At 50.2% G+C, this 16,081-nt stretch overlaps 1 protein-coding gene across 1 annotated transcript in view; it reads left to right on the forward strand.

The window, feature by feature from the left end:
• Positions 1 to 15,627, forward strand: part of LOC127921877 (ADP-ribosylation factor-like protein 13B) — a 37,629-nt gene extending 22,002 nt beyond the window's left edge. The window contains 7 exon segments of the mRNA XM_052505460.1: positions 186 to 364; positions 556 to 594; positions 2,761 to 2,878; positions 5,971 to 6,192; positions 6,195 to 6,225; positions 11,844 to 11,912; positions 15,240 to 15,627. Coding sequence (XP_052361420.1) covers positions 186 to 364; positions 556 to 594; positions 2,761 to 2,878; positions 5,971 to 6,192; positions 6,195 to 6,225; positions 11,844 to 11,912; positions 15,240 to 15,319 — 738 coding nt within the window. The 3' untranslated portion in view covers positions 15,320 to 15,627.
• The last annotated feature ends 454 nt before the right edge of the window (positions 15,628 to 16,081 follow it).

Here is a 16,081-nt window from a genome sequence, read left to right on the forward strand (position 1 = left end):
GGATTGTGTGTTCTTCATACATTCTATTAGCATAGAGTTCCTCCTGGTTTCAACAATGACCCCCCTTATTGTTCTCTCTCTTGTGAGAATAGCCGTCTATAAAATACATGATTTAAGAAATCAAATGTTGTGTGACCTGTGAACCCTCTCTGTCTCTACCCGTCTGACTTCCTGTGTGTTGTCAGGAGCCGTGTTCTGCTGTTCTGGGCTACGGTAAGAAGGGGGACAAGTCCATCAGGAACGGACTCAACTGGCTGCTGAACAACATCGCCAAAGACTACGAAGCCATCTCTGAACGCGTCCGGAAGGACACGGCCGAACAGAGGGCTCAGGAGGAACAGGAGAAAGAGAGAGACAGGAGAGAGTACGGAGGATACGGGAGGAGAGGTGAGGAGGAGGAGGGTGAGGATGAGGAGGAGAGGAGGAGAGGGAGGGAGAGGTGAGGAGGAGGAGGAGGAGGGAGAGAGATTACGAAGGATGGAGGAGGAGGAGGAGGGAGGAGAGAGTACGAAGGACACGGCCCGAACAGAGGGCTCAGGAGGAACAGGAGAAGAGAGAGAGACAGGAGAGAGTACGGAGGATACGGGAGGAGAGGTGAGGAGGAGGGAGAGGTGAGGAGGAGGAGGAGAGGCGAGGTGAGGGAGAGGAGGAGGAGAGAGTACGAAGGATACGGGAGGGAGAGGTGAGGAGGAGGAGGAGGAGAGGTGAGGAGGAGGAGGAGAGGTGAGGAGAGGAGGAGGAGGAGGTGAGGAGAAGGAGAGAGTACGAAGGACGGCCGAACAGAGGGCTCAGGAGGAACAGGACAGAGAGAGACAGGAGAGAGGAGGAGGAGGAGGAGAGGTGAGGGAGGAGGAGAGAGGTGAGGAGGAGGAGGAGGAGGAGGGAGGAGGAAGAGGAGAGGAGGAGCGAGGGAGGAGAAGGAGAGAGAGAGAAGGAGGAAGAGGAGTAGGAGAGGAGGAGGAGCGAGGCAGGAGGAGAGAGAGGAGAGGAGGGAGGAGGGAGAGAGGGAAGAGGAGGAGAGGGAGGAGGAGGAGGGGAGAGGGATGAGAGGGGAGGAGGGAGAGGGGAGGAGGGAGGGGAGGAGGAGGAGGAGGAGGAGAGAGGAGAGGAGGGGAGGAGGAGAGAGGGAGGAGGAGAGGAACTTTACTGTGCCCGTGGGGACACTGTGTTGCAGTATCATGTACATGTTTAAAATGGCGGTTCAGGAACAGAGCAACAGGTTAGTTAGTGACAGGGACAATACAGTAGACAATAGGAGAGATATCACACCTTAGTGACAGGGGACAATACAGTAGACAATAGGAGAGATATCACACCGTAGTGACAATACAGTAGACAATAGGAGAGATATCACACCTTAGTGACAGGGACAATACAGTAGACAATAGGAGAGATATCACACCTTAGTGACAGGGACAATACAGTAGACAATAGGAGAGACATCACACCTTAGTGAAGGAGACAATACAGTAGACAATAGGAGAGATATCACACCTTAGTGACAATACAGTAGACAATAGGAGAGATATCACACCTTAGTGACAATACAGTAGACACTAGGAGAGATATCACACCTTAGTGACAGGGACAATACAGTAGACAATAGGAGAGATATCACACCTTAGTGACAGGGACAATACAGTAGACAATAGGAGAGATATCACACCTTAGTGACAGGGACAATACAGTAGACAATAGGAGAGACATCACACTTTAGTGACAGGGACAATACAGTAGACAATAGGAGAGATATCACACCTTAGTGACAGGGACAATACAGTAGACAATAGGAGAGATATCACACCTTAGTGACAGGGACAATACAGTAGACAATAGGAGAGACTCACCTTAGTGACAGGGACAATACAGTAGACAATAGGAGAGATATCACACCTTAGTGACAGGGACAATACAGTAGACAATAGGACAGATATCACACCTTAGTGACAGGGACAATACAGTAGACAATAGGAGAGATATCACACCTTAGTGACAATACAGTAGACAATAGGAGAGATATCACACCTTAGGGACAATACAGTAGACAATAGGAGAGATATCACACCTTAGTGACAGGGACAATACAGTAGACAATAGGAGAGATATCACACCTTAGTGACAGGGACAATACAGTAGACAATAGGAGAGATATCACACCTTAGTGACAGGGACAATACAGTAGACAATAGGAGAGATATCACACCTTAGTGACAATACAGTAGACAATAGGAGAGATATCACACCTTAGGGACAATACAGTAGACAATAGGAGAGACATCACACCTTAGTGACAGGGACAATACAGTAGACAATAGGAGAGATATCACACCTTAGTGACAGGGGACAATACAGTAGACATTATGAGACATATCACACCTTAGTGACAGGGACAATACAGTAGACAATAGGAGAGATATCACACCTTAGTGACAGGTGACAATACAGTAGACAATAGGAGAGATATCACACCTTAGTGACAGGGACAATACAGTAGACAATAGGAGAGATATCACACCTTAGTGACAATACAGTAGACAATAGGAGAGATATCACACCTTAGTGACAATACAGTAGACAATAGGAGAGATATCACACCTTAGTGACAATACAGTAGACAATAGGAGAGATATCACACCTTAGTGAAGGGGACATTAATCAGCTGAAGTTTAGGCCGTCATTGTAAATAAGAATGAGTTATTAACTGACTTGCCTAGTTAACATTTTAGGTAAATAAAAGTCCTTTTGTTCCCCTGATCCCAGAGACCGTCAGGAGAAAGAGGAGGCGGAGAGGGAGGGTCGGACACTGCATGAGGAGGAGGAGACCGACGACGCCACCGTACACAGCCCCTTCCAGCCAATCGGCAACGTCATCAATGAGGTGTGGAATACACTGGGCCAATCAGCATCACCTTTGTGGATTTGTTTGAAATGGCACTCTATTCCCTATGTAGTGCACTGGTTTTGACCAGAGCCCTATGTGTTCGTTGTAGTGTCCCCGCAGGGTCAATGGGTTGGGTGGTTCCAGCTGTGTTAATGCCATCGGGGTTCCAGCTGTATTAATGCCATGGGTGGTTCCATCTGTATTAATGCCATGGGGGGGTTCCGGCTGTATTAATGCCATAGGGAGGTTCCAGCTGTATTAATGCCATGGGGAGGTTCCAGCTGTATTAATGCCATGGGGGGTTCAGCTGTATTAATGCCATGGGTGGTTCCATCTGTATTAATGCCATGGGGGTTCCAGCTGTATTAATGCCATGGGGGTTCCAGCTGTATTAATGCCATGGGGGTTCCAGCTGTATTAATGCCTTGTGGGGGTTCCAGCTGTATTAATGCCATGGGGGGTTCCAGCTGTATTAATGCCATGGGGGTTCCAGCTGTATTAATGCCATGGGGGTTCCAGCTGTATTAATGCCATGGGAGAATCCATCTGTATTAATGCCATGGGGAGAATCCATCTGTATTAATGCCATGGTTGAGAATCCATCTGTGTTAATGCCATGGGGAGAATCCATCTGTATTAATGCCATGGGGAGAATCCATCTGTATTAATGCCATGGGTGGTTCCATCTGTATTAATGCCATGGGTGGTTCCATCTGTATTAATGCCATGGGAGAATCCATCTGTATTAATGCCATGGGTGGTTCCAGCTGTATTAATGCCATGGGGGGTTCCAGCTGTATTCATGCCATGGGGAGGTTCCAGCTGTATTAATGCCATGTGGGGTTCCAGCTGTATTAATGCCATGGGGGTTCCAGCTGTATTAATGCCATGGGGGTTCCAGCTGTATTAATGCCATGGGGGTTCCAGCTGTATTAATGCCATGGGAGGTTCCAGCTGTATTAATGCCATGGGGGGTTCCAGCTGTATTAATGCCATGGGGGTTCCAGCTGTATTAATACCATGGGGGGTTCCAGCTGTATTAATGCCATGGGGGTTCCAGCTGTATTAATGCCATGGGGGGTTCCAGCTGTATTAATGCCATGGGGGTTCCAGCTGTATTAATGCCATGGGGGTTCCAGCTGTATTAATGCCATGGGGAGGTTCCAGCTGTATTAATGCCATGGGGGGTTCCAGCTGTATTAATGCCATAGGGGTTCCAGCTGTATTAATGTCATGGGGAGGTTCCAGCTGTATTAATGCCATCGGGGGGTTCCAACTGTATTAATGCCATAGGGGGTTCCAGCTGTATTAATGCCATCGGGGTTCCAGCTGTATTAATGCCATGGGGCGGTTGCAGCTGTATTAATGCCATGAGGTGGATCCAGCTGTATTAATGCCATGTGGGGGTGCAGCTGTATTTATACCATGGGGAGGTTCCAGCTATATTAATGCCATGGGAGATTCCATCTGTATTAATGCCATGGGGAGATTCCATCTGTATTAATGCCATGGGTGGTTCCATCTGTATTAATGCCATGGGGGTCCAGCTTTATTAATGCCATCGGGGTTCCAGCTGTATTAATGCCATGTGGGGGTTCCAGCTGTATTAATGCCATGGGGGTTCCAGCTGTATTAATGCCATGGGGGGTTCCAGCTGTATTAATGCCATGGGGTTCCAGCTGTATTAATGCCATGGGGGTTCCAGCTGTATTAATGCCATGGGGAGGTTCCAGCTGTATTAATGCCATGGGGGTTCCAGCTGTATTAATGCCATGGTGGTTCCAGCTGTATTAATGCCATGGGGGTTCCAGCTGTATTAATGCCATGGGGGGTTCCAGCTGTATTAATGCCATGGGGAGGTTCCAGCTGTATTAATGCCATGGGGGGTTCAGCTGTATTAATGCCATGGGAGGTTCCAGCTGTATTAATGCCATGGGGGTTCCAGCTATGTTAATGCCATGGGGTGGTTCCAGCTGTATTAATGCCATGGGGTGGTTCCAGCTGTATTAATGCCATGGGGTGGTTCCAGCTGTATTAATGCCATGGGGTGGTTCCAGCTGTATTAATGCCATGGGGTGGTTCCAGCTGTATTAATGCCATGGGGTGGTTCCAGCTGTATTAATGCCATGGGGTGGGTCCAGCTGTATTAATGCCATGGGGGTTCCAGCTGTATTAATGCCATGGGGTGGTTCCAGCTGTATTAATGCCATGGGGTGGTTCCAGCTGTATTAATGCCATGGGGGTTCCAGCTGTATTAATGCCATGGGTGGTTCCAGCTGTATTAATGCCATGGGGTGGTTCCAGCTGTATTAATGCCATGGGGGTTCCAGCTGTATTAATGCCATGGGGGTTCCAGCTGTGTTAATGCCATGGGGAGGTTCCAGCTGTGTTAATGCCATGGGGTTCCAGCTGTGTTAATGCCATGGGAGGGGGGAGGGGTTCCAGCTGTGTTAATGCCATGGGGTGGTTCCAGCTGTATTAATGCCATGGGGGGGTTCCAGCTGTGTTAATGCCATGGGGTGGGTCCAGCTGTATTAATGCCATGGGGAGGATCCAGCTGTATTAATGCCATGGGGTGGTTCCAGCTGTGTTAATGCCATGGGGGTTCCAGCTGTATTAATGCCATGGGGGTTCCAGCTGTATTAATGCCATGGGGTGGTTCCAGCTGTATTAATGCCATGGGGAGGTTCCAGCTGTATCAATGCCATGGGGGTTCCAGCTGTATTAATGCCATGGGGGTTCCAGCTGTATTAATGCCATGGGGGTTCCAGCTGTATTAATGCCATGGGGGTTCCAGCTGTATTAATGCCATGGGAGGTTCCAGCTGTATTAATGCCATGGGGGTTCCAGCTGTATTAATGCCATGGGGGTTCCAGCTGTATTAATGCCATGGGGGTTCCAGCTGTATTAATGCCATGGGGGTTCCAGCTGTATCAATGCCATGGGGGTTCCAGCTGTATTAATGCCATGGGGGTTCCAGCTGTATTAATGCCATGGGGTGGGTCCAGCTGTGTTAATGCCATGGGGGTTCCAGCTGTATTAATGCCATGGGGGTTCCAGCTGTGTTAATGGGTGTTCCATCCATGCAGAATGAAGACAAGCTGAAGAAGAGACCGACAGGAGGTCAGGTGGGTGGTGCCAACGATGCTGGAGAAGGAGGGCAGGAAGAGGAAGAGGAGGAGGAAGAGGACAGCGAGAGACAGACTCCAGAAAGCGGTGCAGCCTCAGTGGAGCGGACGAAGAAGAAGACGAGTAAACTGAGACTGAAGAGGAAACACAGAGTGGACCCTCTGAGGACGGAGGAGACAGCAGCCCCGAGAGCCCCACACCTCCACCACTACCTGGTGAGAGCCCCACCTCCACCACTACCTGGTGAGAGACACACCTCCACCACTACCTGGTGAGAGACACCTCTACCACTACCTGGTGAGAGACGCACCTCCACCACTACCTGGTGAGAGACACACCTCCACCACTACCTGGTGAGAGACACACCTCCACCACTACCTGGTGAGAGACACCTCCACCACTACCTGGTGAGAGAGACACCGCCACCACTACCTGGTGAGAGACACCTCCACCACTACCTGGTGAGAGACACACCTCCACCACTACCTGGTGAGAGACACACCTCCACCACTACCTGGTGAGAGAGACACCTCCACCACTACCTGGTGAGAGACACACCTCCACCACTACCTGGTGAGATCCCCACACCTCCACCACTACCTGGTGAGAGACACACCTCCACCACTACCTGGTGAGATCCCCACACCTTCACCACTACCTGGTGAGAGACACACCTCCACCACTACCTGGTGAGAGACACACCTCCACCACTACCTGGTGAGAGACACACCTCCACCACTACCTGGTGAGAGAGACACCTCCACCACTACCTGGTGAGAGACACACCTCCACCACTACCTGGTGAGAGACACACCGCCACCACTACCTGGTGAGAGAGACACCTCCACCACTACCTGGTGAGAGACACACCTCCACCACTACCTGGTGAGAGACACACCTCCACCACTACCTGGTGAGAGACACACCTCCACCACTACCTGGTGAGAGACACACCTCCACCACTACCTGGTGAGAGACACACCTCCACCACTACCTGGTGAGAGACACACCTCCACCACTACCTGGTGAGAGACACACCTCCACCACTACCTGGTGAGAGACACACCTCCACCACTACCTGGTGAGAGACACACCTCCACCACTACCTGGTGAGAGACACACCTCCACCACTACCTGGTGAGAGACACACCTCCACCACTACCTGGTGAGAGACACACCTCCACCACTACCTGGTGAGAGAGACACCTCCACCACTACCTGGTGAGAGACACATCTCCACCACTACCTGGTGAGAGACACATCTCCACCACTACCTGGTGAGAGACACACCTCCACCACTACCTGGTGAGAGACACACCTCCACCACTACCTGGTGAGATCCACACACCTCCACCACTACCTGGTGAGAGACACACCTCCACCACTACCTGGTGAGAGACACACCTCCACCACTACCTGGTGAGAGAGACACCTCCACCACTACCTGGTGAGAGACACACCTCCACCACTACCTGGTGAGAGACACACCTCCACCACTACCTGGTGAGAGACACACCTCCACCACTACCTGGTGAGACACACCTCCACCACTACCTGGTGAGAGACACACCTCCACCACTACCTGGTGAGAGACACACCTCCACCACTACCTGGTGAGAACACACCTCCACCACTACCTGGTGAGAGACACACCTCCACCACTACCTGGTGAGAGACACACCTCCACCACTACCTGGTGAGAGACACACCTCCACCACTACCTGGTGAGAGACACACCTCCACCACTACCTGGTGAGAGACACACCTCCACCACTACCTGGTGAGAGACACACCTCCACCACTACCTGGTGAGAGACACACCTCCACCACTACCTGGTGAGAGACACACCTCCACCACTACCTGGTGAGAGAGACACCTCCACCACTACCTGGTGAGAGACACACCTCCACCACTACCTGGTGAGAGACACACCTCCACCACTACCTGGTGAGAGACACCTCCACCACTACCTGGTGAGAGAGACACCTCCACCACTACCTGGTGAGAGACACACCTCCACCACTACCTGGTGAGAGACACACCTCCACCACTACCTGGTGAGATCCACACACCTCCACCACTACCTGGTGAGAGACACACCTCCACCACTACCTGGTGAGAGACACACCTCCACCACTACCTGGTGAGAGACACCTCCACCACTACCTGGTGAGAGACACACCTCCACCACTACCTGGTGAGAGACACACCTCCACCACTACCTGGTGAGAGACACACCTCCACCACTACCTGGTGAGAGACACACCTCCACCACTACCTGGTGAGAGACACATCTCCACCACTACCTGGTGAGAGACACATCTCCACCACTACCTGGTGAGAGACACATCTCCACCACTACCTGGTGAGAGACACACCTCCACCACTACCTGGTGAGAGACACACCTCCACCACTACCTGGTGAGAGACACACCTCCACCACTACCTGGTGAGAGACACATCTCCACCACTACCTGGTGAGAGAGACACCTCCACCACTACCTGGTGAGAGACACACCTCCACCACTACCTGGTGAGAGACACACCTCCACCACTACCTGGTGAGAGACACACCTCCACCACTACCTGGTGAGAGACACACCTCCACCACTACCTGGTGAGAGACACACCTCCACCACTACCTGGTGAGAGAGACACACCTCCACCACTACCTGGTGAGAGAGAGACACACCTCCACCACTACCTGGTGAGAGAGAGACACACCTCCACCACTACCTGGTGAGAGAGAGACACACCTCCACCACTACCTGGTGAGAGAGAGACACACCTCCACCACTACCTGGTGAGAGAGACACACCTCCACCACTACCTGGTGAGAGACACATCCTCACCACTACCTGGTGAGAGACACACCTCCACCACTACCTGGTGAGATCCCCACACCTCCACCACTACCTGGTGAGAGACACACCTCCACCACTACCTGGTGAGAGAGACACCTCCACCACTACCTGGTGAGAGACACACCTCCACCACTACCTGGTGAGAGACACACCTCCACCACTACCTGGTGAGATCCCCACACCTCCACCACTACCTGGTGAGATCCCCACACCTCCACCACTACCTGGTGAGATCCCCACACCTCCACCACTACCTGGTGAGAGACACACCTCCACCACTACCTGGTGAGAGACACACCTCCACCACTACCTGGTGAGAGACACACCTCCACCACTACCTGGTGAGAGACACACCTCCACCACTACCTGGTGAGAGACACACCTCCACCACTACCTGGTGAGAGACACACCTCCACCACTACCTGGTGAGAGACACACCTCCACCACTACCTGGTGAGAGACACACCTCCACCACTACCTGGTGAGAGACACACCTCCACCACTACCTGGTGAGATCCCCACACCTCCACCACTACCTGGTGAGATACACACACCTCCACCACTACCTGGTGAGAGACACACCTCCACCACTACCTGGTGAGAGACACACCTCCACCACTACCTGGTGAGAGACACACCTCCACCACTACCTGGTGAGAGACACACCTCCACCACTACCTGGTGAGAGACACACCTCCACCACTACCTGGTGAGAGACACACCTCCACCACTACCTGGTGAGAGACACACCTCCACCACTACCTGGTGAGAGACACACCTCCACCACTACCTGGTGAGAGACACACCTCCACCACAGGTGTGGCAGACACATCTCCACCACTACCTGGTGAGAGACACACCTCCACCACAGGTGTGGCAGACACCTCCACCACTACCTGGTGAGAGACCACCTCCACCACAGGTGTGGCAGACATCTCCACCACTACCTGGTGAGAGACACACCTCCACCACAGGTGTGGCAGACACACCTCCACCACTACCTGGTGAGAGACACACCTCCACCACAGGTGTGGCAGACACACCTCCACCACTACCTGGTGAGAGACACACCTCCACCACAGGTGTGGCAGACACCATCTCCACCACTCCACCTGGTGGAGAGACACACCTCCACCACAGGTGTGGCAGACACATCTCCACCACTACCTGGTGAGAGACACACCTCCACCACTACCTGGTGAGAGACACACCTCCACCACTACCTGGTGAGAGACACACCTCCACCACTACCTGGTGAGAGACACACCTCCACCACTACCTGGTGAGAGACACACCTCCACCACTACCTGGTGAGAGACACACCTCCACCACTACCTGGTGAGAGACACACCTCCACCACTACCTGGTGAGAGACACACCTCCACCACAGGTGTGGCAGACACATCTCCACCACTACCTGGTGAGAGACACACCTCCACCACAGGTGTGGCAGACACATCTCCACCACTACCTGGTGAGAGACACACCTCCACCACTACCTGGTGAGAGACACACCTCCACCACAGGTGTGGCAGACACATCTCCACCACTACCTGGTGAGAGACACACCTCCACCACAGGTGTGGCAGACACACCTCCACCACTACCTGGTGAGAGACACACCTCCACCACTACCTGGTGAGAGACACACCTCCACCACTACCTGGTGAGAGACACACCTCCACCACAGGTGTGGCAGACACATCTCCACCACTACCTGGTGAGAGACACACCTCCACCACTACCTGGTGAGAGACACACCTCCACCACAGGTGTGGCAGACACATCTCCACCACTACCTGGTGAGAGAGACACCTCCACCACTACCTGGTGAGAGACACACCTCCACCACTACCTGGTGAGAGACACACCTCCACCACTACCTGGTGAGAGACACACCTCCACCACTACCTGGTGAGAGACACACCTCCACCACAGGTGTGGCAGACACATCTCCACCACTACCTGGTGAGAGAGACACTCCTCCACCACTACCTGGTGAGAGACACACCTCCACCACTACCTGGTGAGAGACACACCTCCACCACTACCTGGTGAGAGAGACACCTCCACCACTACCTGGTGAGAGACACACCTCCACCACTACCTGGTGAGAGACACACCTCCACCACTACCTGGTGAGAGACACACCTCCACCACTACCTGGTGAGAGACACACCTCCACCACTACAGGTGTGGCAGACCAATGACTGGGCTGGAACACAGTTTAGTATTAATCAACATGTTGATTTCTTTACTTTCTTTGTTGTAGTGGGAGGGGCTTCTATTAATAATGTATTTAGTTGTTGTTTTTTTAGTGGGAGGGGCTTCTATTAATAATGTATTTAGTTGTTGTTTTAGTGGGAGGGGCTTCTATTAATAATGTATTTAGTTGTTGTCTGTAGTGGGAGGGGCTTCTACTAATAATGTGTTTAGTTGTTGTCTGTAGTGGGAGGGGCTTCTACTAATAATGTATTTAGTTGTTTTAGTGGGAGGGGCTTCTATTAATAATGTGTTTTGTTGTTTTAGTGGGAGGGGCTTCTATTAATAATGTGTTTTGTTGTTTTAGTGGGAGGGCTTCTACTAATAATGTGTTTTGTTGTTTTAGTGGGAGGGGCTTCTATTAATAATGTGTTTTGTTGTTTTAGTGGGAGGGGCTTCTACTAATAATGTGTTTTGTTGTTTTAGTGGGAGGGGCTTCTATTAATAATGTGTTTTGTTGTTTTAGTGGGAGGGGCTTCTACTAATAATGTGTTTTGTTGTTTTAGTGGGAGGGGCTTCTACTAATAATGTGTTTTGTTGTTTTAGTGGGAGGGGCTTCTATTAATAATGTGTTTTGTTGTTTTAGTGGGAGGGGCTTCTACTAATAATGTGGTTTGTTGTTTTAGTGGGAGGGGCTTCTACTAATAATGTGTTTTGTTGTTTTAGTGGGAGGGGCTTCTATTAATAATGTGTTTTGTTGTTTTAGTGGGATGGGCTACTCCCAAAATGTCTAGGCTTCCCAAGCTGGAGCCTCTTGGCGATAGGAGCCGATCCGGTAATGATGTTTAAAGTGACTGTCTAGACCTGTCATCTGACTGTCTCCACCACCACTCCACTGCTGTATGTTAACCACTAACTAACCACTAACTAACCACTAACTAACCATCTGTCTGTTCATTATCTAGCAGCGTGTTCATGGCATGCTGTTGTTTCTTCTCTTTCACTAACAGCTGATAATGTCTCTTATTCCATGTTAAACACTGACCCCATTTCCTCTCTGTCTATAGAGCATGTTAAATACTGACCCCATTTCCTCTCTGTCTATAGAGCATGTTAAATACTGACCCCATTTCCTCTCTGTCTACAGAGCATGTTAAACACTGACCCCATTTCCTCTCTGTCTATAGAGCACGTTAAACACTGACCCCATTTCCTCTCTGTCTATAGAGCATGTTAAATACTGACCCCATTTCCTCTCTGTCTACAGAGCATGTTAAACACTGACCCCATTTCCTCTCTCTGTCTATAGAGCATGTTAAATACTGACCCCATTTCCTCTCTGTCTACAGAGCATGTTAAATACTGACCCCATTTCCTCTCTGTCTACAGAGCATGTTAAATACTGACCCCATTTCCTCTCTGTCTATAGAGCATGTTAAATACTGACCCCATTTCCTCTCTGTCTACAGAGCATGTTAAATACTGACCCCATTTCCTCTCTGTCTATAGAGCATGTTAAATACTGACCCCATTTCCTCTCTGTCTATAGAGCATGTTAAACACAGACCCCATTTCCTCTCTCTGTCTATAGAGCATGTTAAATACTGACCCCATTTCCTCTCTGTCTATAGAGCATGTTAAACACCGACCCCATTTCCTCTCTGTCTACAGAGCATGTTAAATACTGACCCCATTTCCTCTCTCTGTCTATAGAGCATGTCAAATACTGACCCCATTTCCTCTCTGTCTATAGAGCATGTCAAATACTGACCCCATTTCCTCTCTGTCTACAGAGCATGTTAAATACTGACCCCATCTCCTCTCTGTCTATAGAGCATGTTAAACAACACTAATACTGACCCCATTTCCTCTCTGTCTATAGAGCATGTCAAATACTGACCCCATTTCCTCTCTGTCTACAGAGCATGTTAAATACTGACCCCATCTCCTCTCTGTCTATAGAGCATGTTAAATACTGACCCCATTTCCTCTCTGTCTATAGAGCATGTTAAATACTGACCCCATTTCCTCTCTCTGTCTACAGAGCATGTTAAACACTGACCCCATTTCCTCTCTGTCTATAGAGCATGTTAAACACTGACCCCATTTCCTCTCTGTCTATAGAGCATGTTAAATACTGACCCCATTTCCTCTCTCTGTCTACAGAGCATGTTAAATACTGACCCATTTCCTCTCTGTCTACAGAGCATGTTAAATACTGACCCCATTTCCTCTCTGTCTATAGAGCATGTTAAATACAGACCCCATTTCCTCTCTGTCTATAGAGCATGTTAAACACTGACCCCATTTCCTCTCTGTCTACAGAGCATGTTAAATACTGACCCCATTTCCTCTCTGTCTACAGAGCATGTTAAAGACTGACCCCATTTCCTCTCTGTCTATAGAGCATGTTAAATACTGACTCCATTTCCTCTCTGTCTATAGAGCATGTTAAACAACACTAATACTGACCCCATTTCCTCTCTGTCTATAGAGCATGTTAAATACAGACCCCATTTCCTCTCTGTCTATAGAGCATGTTAAATACTGACCCCATTTCCTCTCTCTGTCTACAGAGCATGTTAAATACTGACCCCATTTCCTCTCTCTGTCTACAGAGCATGTTAAATACTGACCCCATTTCCTCTCTGTCTACAGAGCATGTTAAATACTGACCCCATTTCCCCTCTCTGTCTATAGAGCATGTTAAATACTGACCCCATTTCCTCTCTGTCTATAGAGCATGTTAAATACTGACCCCATTTCCTCTCTGTCTATAGAGCATGTTAAATACTGACCCCATTTCCTCTCTGTCTATAGAGCATGTTAAATACTGACCCCATTTCCTCTCTGTCTATAGAGCATGTTAAATACTGACCCCATTTCCTCTCTGTCTATAGAGCATGTTAAATACTGACCTCATTTCCTCTCTGTCTACAGAGCATGTTAAATACTGACCCCATTTCCTCTCTCTGTCTATAGAGCATGTTAAATACTGACCCCATTTCCTCTCTGTCTATAGAGCATGTTAAATACTGACCCCATCTCCTCTCTGTCTATAGAGCATGTTAAATACTGACCCCATTTCCTCTCTGTCTACAGAGCATGTTAAATACTGACCCCATCTCCTCTCTGTCTATAGAGCATGTTAAATACTGACCCCATTTCCTCTCTCTGTCTACAGAGCATGTTAAATACTGACCCCATTTCCTCTCTGTCTATAGAGCATGTTAAATACTGACCCCATTTCCTCTCTGTCTATAGAGCATGTTAAACAACACTAACACTGACCCCATTTCCTCTCTGTCTATAGAGCATGTTAAACACAGACCCCATTTCCTCTCTGTCTATAGAGCATGTTAAACACTGACCCCATTTCCTCTCTGTCTATAGAGCATGTTAAACACTGACCCCATTTCCTCTCTGTCTATAGAGCATGTTAAACACTGACCCCATTTCCTCTCTGTCTATAGAGCATGTTAAACACTGACCCCATTTCCTCTCTGTCTATAGAGCATGTTAAATACTGACCCCATTTCCTCTCTGTCTATAGAGCATGTTAAATACTGACCCCATTTCCTCTCTGTCTATAGAGCATGTTAAATACTGACCCCATTTCCTCTCTGTCTACAGAGCATGTTAAATACAGACCCCATTTCCTCTCTGTCTATAGAGCATGTTAAATACTGACCCCATTTCCTCTGTCTATAGAGCATGTTAAATACTGACCCCATTTCCTCTCTCTGTCTATAGAGCATGTTAAACACTGACCCCATTTCCTCTCTGTCTATAGAGCATGTTAAATACAGACCCCATCTCCCCTGAAAACATATTGTAATTGTCTGTCTTCTCTGTCTGATGGAAGTTGGATTAAATGTCTCTGTTTATCCTACGAACATCCTACACGCCACCTGTATCCTGTCCCTTTAGCCGGTGTCTGTTACGTGGTTCAGGTCATCTTGATCTATGGGCTGTATATAGTTAGTTATAGTATAGTTGTATGTAGTTGACCGTGTTAATATATCGTACAGGAAGTTGTCAGATCACATTTCTGACAAGCTGTGTTTTTTTATTTCAGCTACCAGTAACCAGCCTTACATAGATGTAGCTAATTTAATCCTGTCTCCTCCTCCTCTCTCTTCCTCCTCACTCTCTTTTTCAGAGTTCTTCGGCAAGCCCCTCCCTCCCGTGGCCAACCGTCAACAACAACCTAACAGCGACACTCATGATGTCATATCCTAGCCCCTCCCCTCCACCGGGCTCCTCCTTCCTTACCTGATTGGTTTATCCCATCCCCAAGCCCCACCTTCAATTCAAACAACATTAAAATGACAGTCTCTTTGGTTTCTTTTCAAAGTACGTGCTGTGTAGAGGTCTACGGACTCCACCACCAGCCGAGATGATGCTCCCAAGACCAATGAACCACCGCCACCGTCGGCCCCGAGCTCACAGGACTACGATGGTGGAGCGGACTGTCCAACCCTGGAGAGAGAGGGGGACTGGGTGGGCCCTGGAGAGAGAGGGAGGGGGACTGGGTGGGCCCTGGAGAGAGAGAGAGGGTGGGTGGGTGGGCCCTGGAGAGGGAGGGTGACTGGGTGGGCCCTGGAGAGAGAGAGGGTGGGTGGGTGGGCCCTGGAGAGAGAGGGAGGGGACTGGGTGGGCCCTGGAGAGAGAGAGAGGGTGACTGGGTGGGCCCTGGAGAGAGAGAGAGGGTGGGGTGGGTGGGCCCTGGAGAGAGAGAGAGGGTGACTGGGTGGGCCCTGGAGAGAGAGAGAGGGTGGGTGGGTGGGCCCTGGAGAGAGGGAGGGTGACTGGGTGGGCCCTGGAGAGAGAGAGGGTGGGTGGGTGGGCCCTGGAGAGGGAGGGTGACTGGGTGGGCCCTGGAGAGAGAGAGAGGGTGGGTGGGTGGGCCCTGGAGAGAGAGGGAGGGGGACTGGGTGGGCCCTGGAGAGAGAGGGAGGGGGACTGGGTGGGCCCTGGAGAGAGAGAGAGGGTGACTGGGTG

Source organism: Oncorhynchus keta, unplaced genomic scaffold, assembly GCF_023373465.1.
Source record: "Oncorhynchus keta strain PuntledgeMale-10-30-2019 unplaced genomic scaffold, Oket_V2 Un_contig_238_pilon_pilon, whole genome shotgun sequence".
Lineage (NCBI taxonomy): Eukaryota > Metazoa > Chordata > Actinopteri > Salmoniformes > Salmonidae > Oncorhynchus > Oncorhynchus keta.